Source organism: Euprymna scolopes, chromosome 15, assembly GCF_053919585.1.
Source record: "Euprymna scolopes isolate OS-2025 chromosome 15, ASM5391958v1, whole genome shotgun sequence".
NCBI classification, from domain to species: Eukaryota; Metazoa; Mollusca; class Cephalopoda; order Sepiida; family Sepiolidae; genus Euprymna; species Euprymna scolopes.
The window spans coordinates 23951756-23973819 of NC_136496.1; the positions used below are offsets into that span (position 1 = coordinate 23951756).

The 22064-nt window shown below is 34.7% G+C and overlaps 1 protein-coding gene across 1 annotated transcript; it reads left to right on the top strand.

Moving 5' to 3' along the window:
* The first annotated feature begins 12254 nt into the window (after positions 1-12254).
* On the top strand, positions 12255-13022 carry LOC145293670 (uncharacterized). Its single transcript, XM_080140044.1, has one exon. It carries the CDS (start codon positions 12255-12257, stop codon positions 13020-13022), a length of 768 nt encoding a protein of 255 aa, XP_079996170.1.
* Positions 13023-22064: the final 9042 nt, after the last annotated feature.

Genomic DNA, 22064 nt, shown 5'->3' on the forward strand with positions numbered 1-22064 from the left:
ATTATTGTCTTCTATTTTTGTTAACGACTTCTTTATCACATAAATACAAGATTATGAATCTCAGAACAGCTAAGTTTTATTCCCTGAAGACACAGTTTATCACCACGTGCAGGTTTTTATACGAAGATTCAAATAAGAGAGAGTGTTATAGATGTGTGGCACAATGATAAATACATCTTTGGGGAGAAGCCCTTCCAAAAGCTTCACACCCGACCTGCCTTGTCCTTGTAGAAAGAGAGTAATTAATTGAAATAAAAGGTGTGATAAAAAAAGTGTCAAACATGTTCTTGTTTCGAGTTGACAGTTTGTTAACAAAAAGCGAAGGCAGCTGTGTTGAAGCAGATCAAATCAATATTGAATAAAATTATAACTGTCTTTATAAATTCTCCATGGGTTAAAATTCGAACAATATGTCGAAATTTTATAACAATATATTTATGTTCCTCCCTTCCATTTCTTTCTCTCTTTCTCCTCTTGCATTCTCTGTCTCCCCCTTTCTCTCTCCTCCTCTCTCTCTCTCTCTCTGTCTCTGTTGCGCAATCACTCACTATCTCACTCACTCTCTTTCACTCTCTTTCTGCCACTGTTTCTGTCTTGTTTCATAACCTTAAGAAACAGAAATTCAGTTCGGATTCAATCACGATCGACGACCGCCGCAAAACGGTAAAATATAGACCGTGATAGCAACAGCTCGCCAGCACAACTCTAAAAAAGAAATAAATAAACGAAAACACTCGTTCTTATATATCAAAAAGAAAATTATGTATTTTCTTTTCTCACACAGCGCCCAACTCACACAGCGTCCAATGAAAAGTGTTCATCCGAGCTCTAATCTCTGGTCCCCCTCGCCACTCTTTCACAATAAACACCCATCTAGCTAAAATCACTGTCAGTAATTCCCTCTACTCTTTATCTGTGCCTAAATCAAAACGTAGATTTCATGAACAAAGCTTCTTTCTTAGAACTGCACGCCTGTGGAAGTTTCTTCCATTTGCCTGTTTCCCACCTGACTACAACTTGGTGGTTCAAGTCCAACATACAGAAATTCCTGATTAATCGCCCCCTTAAGTAAGACATTTTATCAAATCTCCAATACCAACTATTACTACGATATTATCCCATTGATTATTGTACACACAATAGCCCTTATCCCCAAGTGGCTTACGGGACATTATAAGTGGTGATCTCCCATATAAAAAGAGAGTTATCAAGATGCTTAAAACGATTGAAAGTTTATGTGATTCTTTTTTGTGGTTGGTGTTGTTGTTTTTTTTTTAAATTCAACTACAACAAAGCTAGTTGCCGTGGAACGGACAACAATGACTGTTGATAAACCTCCTCAGGACGTATACAATCAACGATACTCTCCCAGACGATCGAGTTCAAAATTCTAAAGTTTAGAAATTTTATTACTATTTTGATGTCATGTATAACATCACACTTTCACTAATTTTAAGCTTTACCCGGGAAGTCTTACAATATTACTATTAAAAAAAACAAACAAAAAAAAACATTTACATTATTAGTATCTAATATCTATGAATCAAATTCAATTCTAATCTAAAACAGCTGTATTTTCAATAAAGAGGTGACCTCCCCATTGATATTGCTTTACGGAAGAATTTCAACCGATAGAATGTTTATTAATTGCTGCCTTTTTATGCTCCTAAAAACCGTTTATATAAAATATAGAAACTTATGAATTAATATCTACTGCATTCAAATTTAATATTAATAAATTGCCACGAATATAGTATACTAAAAGTGGTTGAAGGTTTGTCAATGCACGAATTATTCAGTCGTTGGAAACAGATAAATAAAAAGAATAATGATGAATAATTCAAATAGTTTAATAATTTTCACTAAGTATTTTATTTATCTTGACTGTATATACTATATTTCCTGAAATACAGTGAAGGTAAATAAATGCTTATTGAAAATTATTGAATTCTTTGGCATATTCATCATTATTTTTTTATTTATGTGTTTCTATCAGATGGATACTTCCTGCATTGACAAACCTTCAAACACACCTTTTTATCTGCTAAACAATGCTTTCAGCAAACTACGATATATTCTTACACATAGTCTAATACTTTTTGCATGAATAAAATAAAATGGATAGAACTCACATATTACGTATCTCAGTTGAGTTTTTAAATCGATAAGGATCGATTAAAATTCTCGGAGTAAAACATATACATAAAAATATATAAATACTAACTGGCCACCCGGCGTTGTCCGATCGTAGTATACCCTTACATGCTATTTTGATATATGCAAATTGCGTACGTATTATTACAGAATCTATCCTCTATTGATTACTATATATTATGAGGATTATTTTGCCCAGTGGACTAAATCACAAAAAAAAAGAAAAAAAAGAAATTAAATAAAAAATATTTTTTACAGTATCAGATCAGCTGATATTTGGGCTTAGAGAACTTAAACAATGCCTTTTTTTCTGTTATAGATTAAAACAAATATTTTGTGTTACACCGGCCGGAGTAATGTAAGCTATTCCCCTGTAAAAATATGTTTTCATTTATAAGAGTAAGACCAATTTAAGATCGGAAAACATATCCAAAACTGCCAGACATATAAATTACATTTATGTGAAATTTGCAAAAGATTAGTTCAGCCGTTTCGGAACCTATCAGAAATCAACTCAAACACACAAGTTAATTTAATATAATAGTGCATATTAGTCAGCGATAATTTTATTCGCAAACACAGAGATATTATTTTAATTTTAATTTTTACTTGGGATTTCAAAGGATCTGACAGAATTGACTATTTATACTGGAACGCGTTAGGAACTTAATTATTATGCTGATAACGGATAGAGTTAGTGGTTAAATTTTCCGAAATGCACGATTAATATTTATTCATTGTGAATGAAAAGAAAATGTATGATCAAAGTCAACATTAACGAAAAATACATTCGATTCATTCGAGTTAGCCTCATTGTTATTGGGAATGTGCTTTTGATGTATGCTATTTTTCCGCGGAAAATCGCTCCAGACAAGGGGTAAAGTCACTTGACGTAAGAAGTTTACAATACTACTTCAAGACTAACAATTTACCCACAGTAAGTGCTAGATGGAATAGATTCTGACGAAGCTAACTGTAATTCTTACCATTTTGTCACAAACATCGCCTTTGGAAAAGAACGAAATAAGCGAGACCATGGTTACGCGGATGCCAAACGTCTATCCAAGATCATCTTCCTACTCTCCTTATTTAAATAAACCTTCATTTAATTTGATGAATTATAAAATATTCCTTAAAAATATACAAATCATATGACGTCAGTAGAACAAATAAATCCAACTTAGTTTATGTGCTATATTTACACATGATGGAAATTATTGAAAATATATTCAAATATCTGATCAAAATCTAAAAAAAAAACTGAAAATTATATATATATATATATATACATATATATATATATATATATATATATAGTAAACTATGAAAATATATATGGCAATTTAGCTACACTGAGTATTCCGCGTTTCATTCTCGTGAGAATTCATCAGGCTTAGGCTTCTGTATGGCTTTCTTGCCATATATATTTTCATAGCTTGCTACCTAACTTTGCCTATGTATTGAGCACTGTTGAAGCAAATACTGACAATTTGCACATAAAATTATATCTTCGTATATCAAATCACACACACACACACACACACACACACACACACACACACACACACACACATATATATATATATATATATATATATATATATATACATACGAGGGGCGTACAATAATGCCCCTGACCCAGTTCCAATTGTCTGATCTAGCTTAAAGTTTGCATGTGGAATGATTTATATCTTGACAGGTTATGTAGCATATCACAGCTTTGAACAAATCGTGGTTTCTCTTTTACAGGTGTTTGAACTGAGTCAGGAGTGAAATAGAGCCTGTTGAATGTCGAGCAGTGATCCAGTTTTTTTATTTGAAAGGACGCACACCACAGGAGACTTTTGATGAAATGAAAGAAACTTATGATGATAATGCCCCATCATATGACCTTGTAAAACGCTGGCATCGTGAATTCAAACATGGCCAGAAGTCTGGGGCAACAACCCCCACGCATGGTCGCCCCCCCCCTTCTGCCGTTGGTGAGCCATCTGTCCGTCAAGTTGAGGCTACCATTTTGGAAGATCGGCGCATTACTATTCGCTGAATAGCCCAAGATGTCAAGATTAGCACAGCGTATGTGGAAACTATCATTCATGACCATTTGCATATGCATAAAGTATCTGCCAGATGGATTCCCGGGTCGTGCACACCATTCCAGAAGCGAGAACGCGTCGAGTAGTCGAGGATGAATTTGGAGATGTGCCAAGAAGAGGAGTCAAAGTTTTTCAAAAGACTGATTGCACAGGATGGAACCTTGGTCTATCACTATTATCCAGCGACCTAAGCCCAGTCAATGCAGTGGAAGCACTTGGACTCACCACTTCCAAAAAAGGCAAGGGTGCAGCCCTCCGTAAGCAAGGTCGTACTCACAGTTTTCTGGGACCAGGACGGAGTAGTGATGGCAGATTTTCTGGCAAAGAGTACCGCAATTACAGACGCTTATTATGTTTCACTTTTGAGGAAATTAAGGGAAGCTATCAAAATCAAGATCAGCAAAGGCACCCTCCTCCTGCAGGACAACGCTACGGTCCACAACCCGCATGTCGCCAGATCACGAGCACGGTCGTGCGGTTATGAAATCCTCCCTATCCTCCTTACTCTATTGACCTTGCACCCCCTGACTTTTACCTCTTGCCAGCCATGAAGTTGTTTTTGAAAGGAAAGCGTCTCCCAGATGAAGCAGCCTTGATTTCTAAAGTCACATCGTGGTTGGAGGACTAACCTGGAGTGTTCCACAAAAACGGTCTCCAGAGCTGCATCAAACGATGGGAGAAATGCATAACACTGGGCGGTTGCTATGTAGAAAAAGATTAATAAGTGTGCCAAGTTCCGTTGCTCTACCTGTATATGAAGTGGGTCAGGGGCATTACTTATTGCACGCCCCTCGTATGTATATATATTATGCAACGTTTTGTTTTTGTTTTGAAATTATGAAGCAAAAATTAAAAACAACAAACCATTTTCGAAATACCCCAACATATTATGTAAACATGTACACATGCTATTTGTCATACATCAACAAAAATCAACGGAAACTAAAGAAATGTTTAACTGCATATAAGAGAAATATAAAAATAGCAAATTCTAAAACGCGCCTAGACAGGTTTCAAAAGATACTCGCTAACCTGATAAGTCCTAAACCGTCATCAAAGCTTTAACCTCTGTCCCATCGACGTGATGTGGCATTCCACTGCCTGTTGTACAAGTATTTTAATGATGAAAGCTCCGAGGAACCACACGCCCTTGTCCCCATTAGAAGTAAATTCCCCGACAAACCCGCACAGCAGCAAAATCCCACACCTACACAGAAGAGATCCCTAGATGTAAGTAAGCCTTCTACTCTAATAGTGTCTTACCAGAACTGCTAGCGTTTGGAATTTCCTTGCGGGATCCTGTTTCGCAACTATACATTCATTCCGAAGTTCAAATCTAATGTGAACGGATATATCGCTGCTCAACTCCCTTCATAGTATTCCTGCAACTTATGTATGCGATAGTAGCCCCCTCCTACATTAACATTTGACTGTGCGATGTTTGGGGTAAAAACAGATTTTTTTTTTTTAATTACATGTTGAATGCAACCGACTTTCGTAAGAAAAAAATTCTAAGAATATTTTCTACTGCTTTTTCTTACGATGTACTTGTTTTTAATTTATTAAATTAATTGGGGTTCTTATTGAGATAAGTAATTTGCATCATCCATCCATTTATTTATTGCGGACTATTATCCTCATCTTTTTCGGCCAACTATCTCGCTGGTCTTCGCCAGGTAGTTAATCTCGACGAGATAGGAACGCCAAATCTTCTAACTGCATCAATAGCAATTACTGCCTTCTATAGTTGTTGTTAGAAAATGGATCGGGAGAGAAAGAAAGAGAGAGAGAGAGAGAGGATGTAAATTATATTGTTGACACGTTGACCGGAAGTCAGGATAAGCTGATCGGATTGGGGGTGAGTCACGTGATCTGGTTAGCTGAATCGAGGAGGTTTGTTGTGGACTTAGAAGGCGACGAACAGCTTAACAGGGTCTCCTCCACTTCACTGGGTGGGACGCTGACGTGTGTTGAAATGAGACGAAGAGATGAAACCACGCAGGCCAAAGATTCACTTTTCATCCTTCTGCGAGGCATCTGGAAAGTGAAATAAAAACTATAAAACCAATTACTTGTCTTGAAATGAAATGAATCTTCGTCCAAAACAGGTACCTGTCTCCCCTAAAAGACACGAGATGAGACCAGATAACATCCACGGTGCAGGAACGTATGCCAAAAATGCATGTACCACACACACACTCAACAGCGTATGAACATATCATTTAATAGATTAAACATTAGACGATCACACACGATCCCCTTTATGATACTATAACAAAACATTGCTGTCGTGTCACCACATTTTTTTGCCAACTAAGCGTTTAGCTAGGATTAAAACTGTTATCTTCACACAATGCTCCCCTGGAACCGTAGAGATTCAACATCTTTATCCACTACGTATTTGTCCGAAACTATAGCAGGCTCAGGGTCGCGACCTAGTAAATTTTTACACACACACACACAAACACACACACACACACACACACACACACGCACACACACACATATATATATATATATATATATATATATATATATATATTCTTGGCCTGAAGACGTAGTCCCCCAACGCGGGTGATTACAGAGACATGTATGCATATATGTAGCCATTAATGTTTGTATAAATAAATTTAATATACCTGCTCTGTTCACTCATTGGGCACTCTTTGGTAGACACATGTTGTTTCATTGGATGTACTTCTAGGAAACTAAACTCTACTGGCTATATATATATATATATATATATATATATATATATATATATATAAATGTGTATATATACAAGCACACATACACATATATATATATACATATATATATATATATATATATATATATATATATATATATATATAAAGATGTTAATATCCATAGACGAAAGCATCTCTACTTGTGATTTTCGCTCGTGATTCGTTCGTGATTCAATGTACAAATAACCGCCGTCGAAATAATAATCTTACTTTGGATAAATATTCAGTCTATTCAAAGCTCTTCGAGAAAAAGTGATCAAAACGCCATTAATCTCTCACGCTGATCTAATAATGGATAGTTTATTTTCATACTAATGTATTATTCATTACAAACAATGCGGGGATTAAAATGATAGATAGTCTCACAGAGTTGCACGTCTATTTACAAACATCCAAATTCTCGGTTACTGAAAGCGTAGCTTAACTGGATTCCTCGTGCATTTTTAGTATATGTTTTAGTTTTGTACTGGTAATTATACATATACATATATATATATATATATGTATATATATATATATATGTGTGTGTGTGTGTGTGTGTGTGTGTGTGTGTTTGTGTGTGTCTGTGTCTGTGTCTGTGTGTTTGTAATTATATGTATATGTAATTATATATATATAATTATATATATGTAATTAAAGTACCCGCCATTGACTGGGTTCAAAGACAACCTACACAAAATGGACTCTGATTTATGAAAATATGATATGTTATGAAAAAGAAGGGTTTTAAAGAGATAGCTTCGAATTTGGGGGTATCAAAACCAAAGCAAAATATGATGGAAGTAAAAATAAAATAGATAAACCCCATAATTTATTATACAATACCTGTTCACAATGAAACACTTATCACAATATTCTGTGGATCTATATTAAAAAACCTTGTTAAACTTTGTGACATATTTCCATTCTACGTAGATCAGGCGCGAACGAACATAATTTTATTATACCATATTTCTTAAAACTGAAACATAATTATCAAATTATATTTACGCAGATAGATATGAAAAGTCTTTGTTTAAGTGTGTGCCTATTTCAATTCTGGAGGCCAGGCGCGAACAAAGAGCCCACAATTTTATTATACCATCCCTATTTAAGTTAAAACATACTTATCAAAGTATTATTATGTGCATCTATATCAAAAACACTTGTAAACGTTTCTTTTAATTTTTAATTTTTTTTTATTTCTATACTTTGTGTACCAGGCGCGTACGCAGACCTTAATATTTATATAATCATCATTATGCCAGATCAAACATATCTATTCCTGTGTCTCGATACATCTTCTATCATTATATGTAATTAATTTTCCATAATAGTCAACAATATAGGAGCGTATTCGTGATAAGACACACACACTGTCGTTCAGCTTTATACTATATATATATATATATATAATTATTGCCACAGCTATACAACGAAGCAGCTCACAAGAGGAATGACAGTCACAAAAGCGAAAGGCTAAGGTTCGAATTTCGCCCACATTTGGACTCGTCACTGAGACACATCCGAGCCTTTTGCATGCGAGGCGAGCACTCTACCACCTGATTAAACGCGCCGAACACAAGAAAATCTATTTACTAACACAGATCAAGCGAAACAAACATTACTGACATACCAAGCGCCCCCTCCAACCTTCCCCCCTTGTTCCCTTCCTCTCTTTCTTCCGCCCTCCTCGCACCCCCCTGGCCTCATTCACTTTTTCACTCTTTCATCCCAAAATAGCGAACATTTCTGTAAAAGTCTGAGGAAGCTAAAAATAAAACCGGCACAGTAGCTGAAACAATAATGTAAGTTAACAGAAAGATAAGGTAATAAAAAATAAAACGTATATATATATATATATATATATATATATATATATATATATATATATATATATCATTATATTATATTATATTATTTTATATCGTAAAGATGTTTTTACTTCTAAGAAGTTTATCCTCAGGAATATTCTCCTTTTTCTTCTCATTCTCTGAAATCGGAGGTGTCCGCTGCATCTAGATGTGTAATCCCGATTACGGGACACTTATGGAAAACGCAGAAAATATTTTCGATCTTTTTTTTTTAATTGAAATGTCTGAAATAGTCTCGTGTTTTTTTTCTGTTCAGAAAAGCATTAAAATGTAAGTTTTTTCTGCATCATTTCCACTAAAACACAAACAAAACTTATGTGAAAAACAGCATTGAACATAAACACACACAGTAAATTATATATATATATATATATATATAAATATATGTATATATATATATGTGTGTGTGTGTGTGTGTGTGTGTGTGTTCAAAAATTTAACTGTGCATCAAACGGATAGAAAAATCCATAGTTTGCTGTGCATTATCATAGCAAAAAAATAAATAAATAAAAAACAAACAATAAAACATTCGTCAATTCATAATTTTTCATTATGAATATAAAATTGGGTGAGGATTATCACAAACACATATATTGAGGGTATAATTAGGTTTAATCTCAAAACGACTTACAGATTTCTATATATCTATTTTTTTTCATTTTAATATACTTTCATTCGAATCTTTCGTTTATGTAACAAATTAATACAATGGGACCCCAACATACGAGATAAATTCGTTTCCGGACGAAGCCCGTAACTCGAATTAAAATGGCACCATTAAGGTAACGTCGTGAAACACGATATACTCGACCATCTAGCGGTTGCATCTGAAAAGTCGTAACTTGGATTTTCGCGCGTATGTAGAGGAGGGTATTTGCTCTAAAGCCATATCGTATCTCGAATTTCTCGTAACTCAGGTAGCTCGTTTGTTGGGGGTCCACTGTATATTCTTAATCAATTTACGTAAATATTAGAACAAATTTTCTTTCCGTCACAAGTATTATGTTTGTGCATTAATTCTGCATACTCAGTATTCCATAGCAATCTATTACATATACTGACCAAACGGGTCACGTGCAGACAATCACTTTAAATATTGCTTTAATTTTTGTTTAAATGAATCTATACTATTGCTATGGAATTATAAGAAACATTCCTTTGACAAAATGAGTATTTGTGTGGTAATTATTACTGACCGGAACTCGATATGGAGGGGAGAGGCAGTGGAATTCTGGGAGGCAGTCGTTCAAGCAAAAGGTTTTAAAAAGTGCTTGGTCGACTGATTTTATTGTAGTAGTAGTAGTTTGTTGTCCACCACGTGGGTCGTACTGAACTTTGCATAGCATCAACTTGTGGGTTATAAAACACCCCTATCGTTGATGTGTTAGTTGGACTTTTTTGTTTAGTCAAGTTACACGTTTCACAGTTACTATTACAAAGACAATTTGTCGTGGTAAGCAACGAGGCAATACGTTGCAACTCCAGTTAGCCGAGAAAAGCCGAGAAGGATTCTCCACACAAGTTAAGAGTTTCATTGTTTTTTCCTTCTACGTCGAGTTCAGGTTTAGCCGTTGAGTTGCAGAAACGCCCCCGTCCTTCAGTCGGTTAAAATCCGACACTTTGCAACGTAACGCAAAAAAAAAAAAAAATGAACGAGCATATTACTCGGAGGGAACTAGAGAGAAGGCTATCCCTTCTTCAAAGAAAAATAAGGGCGACTGTGGTGGGTATGGAAGAAGAACCTCTATCCTTGAATGTGTTTTTATCCTTTGAAAAGGATATAGAAGGATGGCTAGAGGAGCTGGCTGCAGAAGAGGAAGCTGAATCGCTTGCTGAACTTTTTCAAGCTTCGTTTAGATTTAAGAGAGAGGTACGACAGAGACTGGGAGTTGTACGGACAGTCAGTGAAGGAAATACTTCAGAGGTCCCTATAGAAGATAGGAGGTCCACCAACGTTGAACCAACCTTCAACCCTCATAGTCAGGAAGCCACTAGTATCCCAGAAGCAACCAAATCCTTCAACCCAACCGCACATTCTTCCTTTTCAGTAGAACCTTTTAAAATCAAACTGAAAGGGCTACATTTCAGTGGAAGGGATTTTGAAAGAAATAGAAGAAGTTTTAAGGACTTTCTCACTAAGATTGAGAATTGTGCAATGTCTATACCATCGGCATCAGGAAAACTATATTGTTTGAGGTGTTCTCTTGAGGGTAGAGCCCTTCAACTTATTGACCACTTGAAGACAGTTACCCAGTGGCTCTAAAATTGGTGAAAGAATAATATTTGGATGAGGAAGAAATACGCGGCGAAATAATCTAAGGTATATTAGGTTTTCGCTTGGAGAGTCCAAAAGACTTGGTGGGGTTGAAGGACTTTATGATAAAAACGCAGGCGGACGTATGGGAACTTAGAGCATCATACAGCTGTGACTTATATGATGACCAGTCGGCAGGTGCCATAATAATTTCTCAGGTATTGTTTGCAAAATTATCATCCAACATAAAAAAATGAACTGATCAGGATTTCTGGAAAAACCTATCCAACATTATCAATAATCCTGTTGAAGATACCAGAAATAATTAAGCGTTTTTTTTATTATTAGAAAACCTGAACAGCACCCTGTAACCAAGCTGAGGCCCCCACCTAGACTTCGGAAAGAAAGTGAAGAAGAATCACATTCCTCCCTGAAGACTTTCAATGAAAAAGTGGGATCAAAACCACAAAAATATGAGTTTTGTAAAAAGCACGAACACTCTTCGGAAAATTGTCCCTGCTACACCTCCCATGAAGCCAGGATTACAAGGCGCAAAGAACTTTGTCTGTGTTTTAGATGCCTAAAAAAGACACATAGGGGAGCAATGTGCCCTTTGAGAACAGCTAAAAATAGTAGCTGTAGCAGCTGCACTGTTAAGGGCCACGTGACAGCAAAATGCCCAGACAAGAAAGGCAAGGTGCGTGTGGACACCTGTGTACATACGAATGACGACAGCTATGGTTTCATGTCTGCAACAATCAGGTCAGAGATGAAGTTGGAGTTGAGTTTCCAATACGTGCCAACTAAGGAGAATCCAGCCGACTACATCACAAGAGGACTTTCCTTTAAAAAATTTCAGGAACACATTTCTTATTGGTATGAAGGCCCTGCATGGATAAAGCAGGAAGAAATTCGGTGGAACAAGCTCGAGTTAGGTTGTCTCTCGGAAGAACAAAAGGAATGCATTCATCCTGCAATGAATTTGTTTACGAGACACAACGAAAGTTCCCCTATAGTCTCTGTAGAAAGATTTTCCAACTTCAACAGATTAGTTAATGTAATGACTTTGGTTTTTAAGTTTGTCAACAAAACGTTGAAGAGAAGTTAGGACAATCACCTTCTGGCAAAAAGCTATTTGATAAAGTTGATGCAAGGGGAATCTTTTGCCGCAGAGTTGGATTTTTTGTTGGATCCTGAAGGTAAGAGTCCACCAAAATTAGTGAAAAACTTAAACCTATTCCTGGATCCCTCCAATATCATTCGTTCAAGAGGAAGGATAGGTAACTCGAAATGGCATTCCTATGAGGTGCAAAATCCAATTCTTTTAGGAAAAAGACACCATTTAACCGATTTGATCATAAAGGACACTCATCAGAGAAACCAACATTTGGGTTTGGCAACAACCTTAAATGAAATAAGGTTAAAAGGATATTGGATACCACAAGCCAGACAGGTTGTTACAAAAATTGTGAGCACTTATGCCAAGTGCAAAAAATACAATGCCACTGCCTTCTCGACAACGAATGCAACAGACCTTCCTAGTTCTAGAGTAAATTTGGTAAGACCATATCTCCATACCGGTGTGGATTACACCAGTCACATCTGGGTTAAGGGAGAAGTGAAGGACTATAAAATGTATATCCTCATCTTCATGTGCATGGCTATCAGAGCGGTTCACAGAGAACTAGTCCCAGATATGCGTGTATCTTCATTCTTGCAGGCCTTTGTTCGTTTCACAAATGCGAATGGAATCCCCTCTCACCTCTACTCTGACAGCACAAGGACTTACATTTCTGCAGCTAAAATACTTGATCAGGGATTGATCACTGATGAGTTCAATGAGAGGTTTGGTTCTTATCATCTTAAGCATTGTACCATTCCACTTTATTCAGCTTGGTATGGAGGTACTTGGTAAAGGACAATCAAGACAGTTAAATCCTGTCTCTACAAAACTATAGGAAGGGGAAAGGTTGACTATTTTGGTTTATTAACCATGTTATCAGATATCCAGCGTGACATTAATAGTCGTCCTCTGATTATAAAAGCTCTAATGAAATGGATTGCCTAACTCCCAACTCTCTCATGAATCCAAATGTGGGTCAAGGTTTAATGATAAGATTGGACAATGAAGAACTGGGACTAACAGAGCCACTTAGCAGGATCGAGTTAAAGAGAACGCTCCGTCTTCGTGAAGAAAGTTTAGAAAAGTTTAGAAAGATGTGGCACGAAGAGTACCTGTTGAGCCTGAGAGAAAGAACTCTTGAGTTATTTGACCCTTCCTTTGATAATGCCATCAAAAAGGGTGACATAGTGTTAATAAAGGACCCTCTTAAAACGAGACCATTTTGGTATATAGGTGAAGTCCTGGAGTTGATTGAAGGAAAGGATGGGTTGGTTCGTTCAGCAAGAGTGGGAAAAGGAAATGGAGCTACATTAACCCATTCAATCAACCATTTATTTCCTCTGGAGATTAATTCTCTTTCTGAAAATGTGGATAATGAAATTCTTCGTGAACCAGAGGATGTGCCAGATCAAAATATATCGTCCGGACCTGATGAGAGTGTTAGAATCTGGATTTGCCCTGCATGTGATAAACCAGAAGATTTAAGACCAATGGTGGCTTGTGATCAGTGTAATGACTGGTTCCACTTTGGTTGTGTGGGGCTGGTAGATGCACCCCAAGAAGAACAATGGTATTGTCCAACTTGCAGACCAAGGCGTCGGGGTAGACCTAGTTTGTAAGGGGTCTAAAAAGAACCAAAAATTTCAGGTGAAGGTCTCAGGCAAGACCTTAAAAACTGTAAATAAAAGATGAATTCCCTTCTCTTTTCCCTATCTCACATCCCGTAAGAGACATTTTTCTTTTTTTGGTATGGGAATGTGTGGTAATCATTACTGACCGGAACTCGATGTGGAGGGGGAGGCAGTGGAATTCTGAGAGGCAGTCGTTCAAGCAAAGGTTTAAAAAAGTGATTGGTCGACTGATTTTATAGTAGTAGTAGTTTGTTGTCCACCACGTGGGTCGGACTGAACTTTGCATAGCATCAACTTGTGGGTTATAAAACACCCCTATCGTTGATGTGTTAGTTGGACTTTTTTGTTTAGTCAAGTTACACGTTTCACAGTTACTATTACAAAGACAATTTGTCGTTGTAAGCAACGAGGCAATACGTTGCAACTCCAGTTAGCCGAGAAAAGCCGAGAAGGATTCTCCACGCAAGTTAAGAGTTTCATTGTTTTTTCCTTCTACGTCGAGTTCAGGTTTAGCCGTTGAGTTGCAGAAACGCCCCCGTCCTTCAGTCGGTTAAAATCCGACATTTGTACTATATTGCATGAATTTACGGACGCAGTGGTTCTATAACTTTCCTAAACGTTATACCTATACTAGCAGGGGGCGCCCGACCTTGCCCGGTGGTAATGTACGCTTAATATATCTTTTTTTTTATTATTACAAAGGCAATTCTCTATTGGATATTATCTTCTTTTCTTTCTATCTATCTATCTTCTATCTATCTCCTATTCTTATATATATATATATATATATATATATATATATATATATATATATATATATATATATATATATAAATGAACTTATTTTTCCCCTGTGATTTTTACCTTTTGATCAAGACATTTCATGCAAATGTAATATGCATAAACTGCAACACAATATCTGAGGTCTGTTATAGGCATATTACCTCTTCACTTCTTCGCTAATTGTAGATTTCTATATTTTTCTGTTGAGAGTTCACTGCCAAAATAGGTTAAGATCAATGCAAGTAATAAACTCTTTTCTCTCTTATAAATTCCTCCTTCCTCCGCCACCCATTTACACCGTTCACAAGAGACAGTTACGAACGAACACCGGTTTCAGTTTTCTGTATTTCGTAGTTGCTTTAAAACACTGGAATTGAATTTCACCGTGGCTTTCCGTTCGATGCTTGCTATTCGGTGAAACGCACTATGCTTACTTTTACATTGCTTGATTACCATTTATTTCCCAACATTTATACACTAAAATAAAAGCAAGGATTATTTCCATTTCTTTTTAAATAAACATATAATACATCATTTCCGTTCTATTTCGATTTTGTTCGATGTTTTTTTTTTCCTGTTTTCGTTTTCCCGATTTTTTTTTTAAGTTCAACATCGTTTTTTTTATTAGTGAAACAGGGTTATTACTTCACTGATTCTATACTTTACCCCCCCCTTACACACACAGAAACCTACAAACACCCGGCAAACGCCGGGTACCCCCACTAGTAGCTAATATATAATACTGATTTATTAGGTATTACAAATAATTTATCAGCTTAAATCGAAACCAAAACAGTTAGTACTTCAGGTGCGTCCACTCATTTAGCCGCGTTCGCTATCGTTTGATCTAAATCGTCAGGCAGATTTTAAAAAAATCATAAAATTAAACCACTTTTAGCTATAATTAGTTTACGCACGCGCTAACTAATAAAAATGTCGGCAAGTTTAAATGAACAGGTTGCATTTCAACATTCCAACTAATGTACGCTTTATTCATCCACACAAAACAAAGATTGGTGTATAATTTTTGTTTCCTCTTAATTTCAGTGTTACGTGGCAATTAGTTTAATAGTTAAACTATTTAATATTTGCACACACATCTACAGCTGTATTTATATAGATTTGATATATTTAATACCGTAGTGAATCTGTGTATATATTTTAAGTCGGAGTAAAGCCTCTTACGTTTTAACTCAAAATTTGACGAACTACGAAGGCAGAAGTGGTATGAAAATCAGCAGCTTGTTCAGCTTCATAATTTACTTGCCCTAATGGTCATCACCATTCTAAAAGTGGATTGTGCCAGAAATTCACTAAAGCTGTTTGCTTCCTGCGCATGTCTATGACAAATGTTGCTTTCGTAGAGTCTCACACTGTCAACATTTTCAACCGAGAGATATAACTTTTAGGTCATGTATGCATGAGTTTAATCATCATAACGATTCAATTTGCTACCCCCTCTGATACACTCCGAAAAAAAAACAGAGGGCACTAGGCGAGTCCAAAAATACGCTTTAATATAATATTTTAATTTATCCAGATTCTGTATATATATATAGTCGTCATTTCAAATATAAAAAAATTATTAGCGTGCTATCAGATATGATGGAAACCGAAAGCCTAACACGTATTCAAAACTAGCGACGTTACCACTGTACTAAGGCGTCACGCATATAAAATTAAAAATAAGATGAATGTACAAAATGTATGACGACTCTTTCAATGTTGACCCCTTTTTAACCTCTGAAAAACTATTTTAACCGTCTGTAGACCCCTAATAGAACGGTCCATAAAATTCCAATCATTTGAGGTCGCTGCGAGTTTTAGTTTCGGTAGAGAACTTTGAAAATATAGAGACAGACATACAATTAGTACTCAAAAAGCTTTAAACAGAATTCGTGCCCACATTTATAAAGTTATTTTAGCGTTTTCTTAACGATAAATGCTTCGCAACACCTTGGAAAATCTCATCAGTATATTATTCAGGAATTCATGTGAACGCTCATCTCCCTCTCAATACAGACCAATAACTCTCCTGTGCGTCATGAGTAAGCTGTTGGAATATGTATTAAATAAATAAGTAGTCAACAATCTCAATAAAAATAACCTTTTTCGCGACGTACAATATGGTTTCCGTTCCGCTAGATCTACAGCAGGCGTGCTTACAGTTATATCCTTCGGGATAAGCGAATCTCTCGACGGAAGCTTCCTCTCTATGGCAAATGCTCTTGGCATATCAAAGGCCTTTGATAAGGTATTATATAAAGGTCTACTTCACAAGATCTCCAGCTATGATATAACTGACACTGTCTTCTCAATTATTAAATCATTTCTGTCTGATAGGTTCATAAAGTAGTGTTTGATGAAACTCTCAGTATTAATGCTGGACTCCGTCAGAGGTCCAACATAGGCCAAACTCTCCTCCTTATCTACATTAATGATCTTCCAAATCACATCCGTATATCATTTGTAGTCATTTATGCAAAGACCGTAAACGACCAAGTACTCTGTGCTGACGAAACTACAATCTATGGGAGCTCATCGAAGACCGTAAACGAGCAAGTTCTCTCTGATTCTCTCTCATCTTATCTTGAGCATGTGGTACAATGGGGAATGGGGTGGCTAGTTACTTTTAATGCATCCGAAACCAAGCTCCTACCTTTAAATCATCAATGCTCTGATGCCCATCTGGCAGCAAGTGAAATGAACGGCTTTCGTCTCGGGGAAGATTCATGTTTAGACAAGCTTCTGGACTTGACTTTTACTCCCGATCTGAAATGGAACACATATATCAATTCCATTGCTAAGGTCGCTGAACAATTGGTGGGATTCGTCAACGGCTCCAGTAGATATCTCACTCCTAATGCAATTTTCTCCCTATAAAAAACCCATGTACGTGAAACGTACATCGAGAAAGGAGCTGCTAGAAGCAGCGTTTCCTGCCTTAACAGAGTTCAAGCTTGGTGAGGGATGCCCTTTTCTTTTCCTTGCAACCTCTTTCCCACAGAAGAGACGTTACGACCCTGCCTTTGCTTTGTCGTTATTTTCACGGCAAGTGCTCATCTGAACTTCACAGAAACTTTCACAGAAATCACAGGTCTAGCCAAAACCACAATCAAGAATTTCCCACACTCTTTATCTGTGCCTAAACCAAAACGTAGATTCCATGAACAAAGCGTCTTTCTTAGAACTGCACGCCCGTGGAACTCTCTTCCGATTGCCTGCTTTCCATCTTACTACAATCTGATTGTCTTCAAGTCCAACGTAATATGAGTGTTACTAATGTAAAATAAAAGTGATTCCTGTGTAAAAAAGTGAGTTTTATATATATATATATATACATATATATATATATATATATATATATATATATATATATATATATATCATACAGAGAAGAAATAAACTCGGCAAAGTTTGTGTTGGAAGATCGATTGATCTACATTTGTTTCGTTACATGTGCATATATTCATCTTATTACTTAACTGTATTTTTTTGCCTCATATTGTTAAAGAATAACTTACTATTGCTCTACTGAAAATAGTAAAACCTTGGAAGATTGGACTCCTAGAACAGTACAGAACCAGCAACATATCTCAGTCAACATAAAAAGATTTATCGTAAAAATGTCTTAGACTCTGTTTGCTTTGAAGAAAAATCCCGACTCACCTATCCGATTTACATTTATCTTAAAATTCTAAATAATAAAAATAAAAGTTTCTTACATAAGACACATTTGTCACGCCCTATATTTTACCCTTTTTTTACTGGGGGGGGACCTTTCAAGGCCCGAATGTCACTAAAGGATAAGTGTTAGTAAATGTAAGGTTGGGGCGTAGTAATCCTTAATAGTGTGAATTGGGAAGAATTTGCTTATTTATGTGGACGACTGCACAATAATTTGTTTACATTGGATATGAAAGCTAACAGTTTGTATTCAAGTGGCCAATTGTGGGAAATAAGTTTTGTTCGTAGGATCTCCGTTAGTTTTAGGCACAAATAGAACGTGAGGAAATCGTTTATCGTAATTTTAGCCACTCGAGTGTTTTGTTTTGTGAAAGGTTGGAAAAGGAGAACTATCGATTGGAGTTCACTCGAGCACTTGCCATAAAATAGGGATATATAACATCGTATTATAACACGCAGAATACTTCTAACTGGTAATGGGAGATAGTAAATCCCACCCACGATATCTTTAGAGAAATACAGACAACACTAGAAGTCATAGAATATTATTATAGTACATACATTTCAGAAGTAAAACATGTTTGTAATAATTAAATGTTAAACTTATGTTCTATAAACGCTAAGTATGTTATAACACTGATAAAAGGAGTGCGGGGAGTACTGAAAATCTTGCGAAATATGGCATTCAATTTTCAAAAACAATCAATGATAATTACTTGTGTAATATCGTTGCTTTTTTCGTTGTATAGAGTATCAATAGGAGTATCAATTGCTTTTTTCGTTGTATAGAGTATCAATAGAAGTATTAATTGCTTTTTTGTTGTATAGAGTATCAATAGGATTACTAATTGCTTGTTTTGTTGTATAGAGTATCAATAGGATTATTAATTGCTTGTTTCGTTGTATAGAGTATCAATAGGATTATTAATAGCTTTTTACGTTGTATAGAGTATGAATAGGATTATTAATTGCTTTTTTCGTTGTATAGAGTACAATAAGATTATAATTGCTTTTTTGTTGTATAGAGTATAAATAGGATTATTAATTGCTTGTTTCGTTGTATAGAGTATCACTAGGATTATTAATTGCTTTTGTCGTTGTATAGAGTACAATAAGATTATAATTGCTTTTTTGTTGTATAGAGTATAAATAAGATTATTAATTGCTTTTTTCGTTGTAGAGAGTAGCAATGGGATTATTAATTGTTTTTTTTGTTGTATAGAGTATCAATAGGATTATTAATTGCTTGTTTCGTTGTATAGAGTATCAATAAGATTATTAATTGCATTTTTTCGTTGTAGAGAGTACAATAAGATTATAATTGCTTTTTTTGTTGTGTAGAGTATCACTAGGATTAGTAATTGCTTTTTTCGTTGTATAGAGTATCAATAGGATTATTAATTGCTTTTTGCGTTGTATAGAGTATCAATAGGATTATTAATTGCTTGTTTCGTTGTATAGAGTAGCAATAGGATTATTAATTGCTTTTTTGTTGTATAGAGTATCAATAGGATTATTAATTGCTTGTTTCGTTGCATGGAGTATCAATAGGATTATATATTGCTTTTTTACGTTGTATAGAGTATCAATAGGATTATTAATTGCTTGTTTCGTTGTATAGAGTATCAATAGGATTATTAATTGCTTTTTTCGTAATATATAGTATAAATAGGAGTATTAATTGCTTTTTTCGTTGTATAGAGTATCAATAGGATTATTAATTGCTTTTTTAGTTGTATAGAGTACCAATAGGATTATTAATTTCCTTTTTCGTTGTATAGAGTATAAATAGGATTATTAATTGCTTTTATCGTTGTATAGATTATCAATAGGATTATTAATTGCTTGTTTCGTTGTATAGAGTATCAATAGGATTATTAATTGCTTCTTTGTTGTATAGAGTATACATAGGATTATTAATTACTGTTTTAGTTGTATAGAGTATACATAAGATGATTAATTGCTTTTTTCGTTGTATAGAGTATGAATAGGATTATTAATTGCTTTTTTCGTTGTATAGAGTATCAATAAGATTATAATTGCTTCTTTTGTTGTTCAATAGGATTATTAATTGTTTTTTCTTTGTATAGAGTATCAATAGGATTATTAATTGCTTCTTTTGTTGTATAGAGTATAAATAGGATTATTAATTGCTTTTTTCGTTTTATAGAGTATCAATAGGATTATTAATTGCTTTTTTCGTTGCATATAGTATCAATAGGAGTATTAATTGCTTTTTTCGCTGTATAGAGTATCAATAGGATTATTAATTGCTTTTTTCCTTGTATAGAGTATCAATAGGATTATTAATTGTTTTTTTTCGTTGTATAGAGTATCACTAGGATTATTAATTGCTTTTGTCGTTGTATAGAGTATCAATAGGATTATTAATTGCTTTTTTCGTTGTATAGAGTATCAATAGGATTATCAATTGCTTTTTTCATTGTATAGAGTATCAATAGGATTATTAATTGCTTTTTTCGTTGTATAGAGTATCAATAGGATTATTAATTGCTTTTTTCGTTGTATAGAGTAGCAATAGGAGTATTAATTACTTTTTTCGTTGTATAGAATACAATAAGATTATAATTGTTTTTTTTTTTGCTGTATACAGTATCAATAGGATTATTAATTGTTTTTGTCGTTGTATAGAGTATCAATAGGATTAATTATTGTTTTTTGTTGTATAGAGTATCAATAGTATTATTAATTGCTTTTTCGTTGTATAGAGTATCAATAGGATTATTAATTGCTTGTTTCGTTGTATAGAGTATCAATAGGATTATTAATTGCTTTTTTCATTGTATAGAGTATGAATAAGATTATTAATTGCTTGTTTCGTTGCATAGAGTACAATAAGATTATAATTGCTTTTTTGTTGTATAGAGTATCAATAGGATTATTAATTGCTTTTGTCGTTGTATAGAGTATCAATAGGATTATTAATTGCTTTTTTCGTTGTATAGAGTATCAATAGGATTATTAATTGTGTGTTTTGTTGTATAGAGTATGAATAGGATTATTGATTGCATTTTTTCGTTGTATAGAGTATCAATAGGATTATTAATTGCTATTTTCGTTGTATAGAGTACAATAAGATTATAATTGCTTTTTTGTTGTATAGAGTATAAATAGGATTATTAATTGCTTTTTTCGTTGTATAGAGTATCAATAGGATTATTAATTACTTGTTTGTTATATAGAGTATCAATAGGATTATTAATTACTTTTTTCGTTGTATAGAGTACATGAAGATTATAATTGCTTTTTTGTTGTATAGAGTATCAAAGTATCAATAGGATTATTAATTGCTTTTTCGTTGTATAGAGTATTAATAGGAGTATTAATTGCTTTTTTGTTGTATAGAGTATCAATAGGAGTATTAATTGCTTTTTTCGTTGTATAGAGTATCAATAGGGTTATTAATTGCAATACTCGTTGATTCTGGTAAAACTTGTTACGTTGCAATTCTTTGTATCATGAAGCATATAATTTTCGTATTTTCCCGGTTAGTTCCAATGTTTCCTATTACATCAAAAAAAACCTTTTTCGAGAGGTTGTATACCCAAACTATTAATTTTACTAAATGTTTCTAGGCTTCAGTTTCATTGAATTTGGTTTCATGTGGTTATTTTGTTGGGGAAAGATTGTTGTCATTGTTATTTGCTAATGTAAGAAAGTATTAAATCTTGCAAAAGGGAACGGAAAATAATAAAACAAATACTTGGTATAT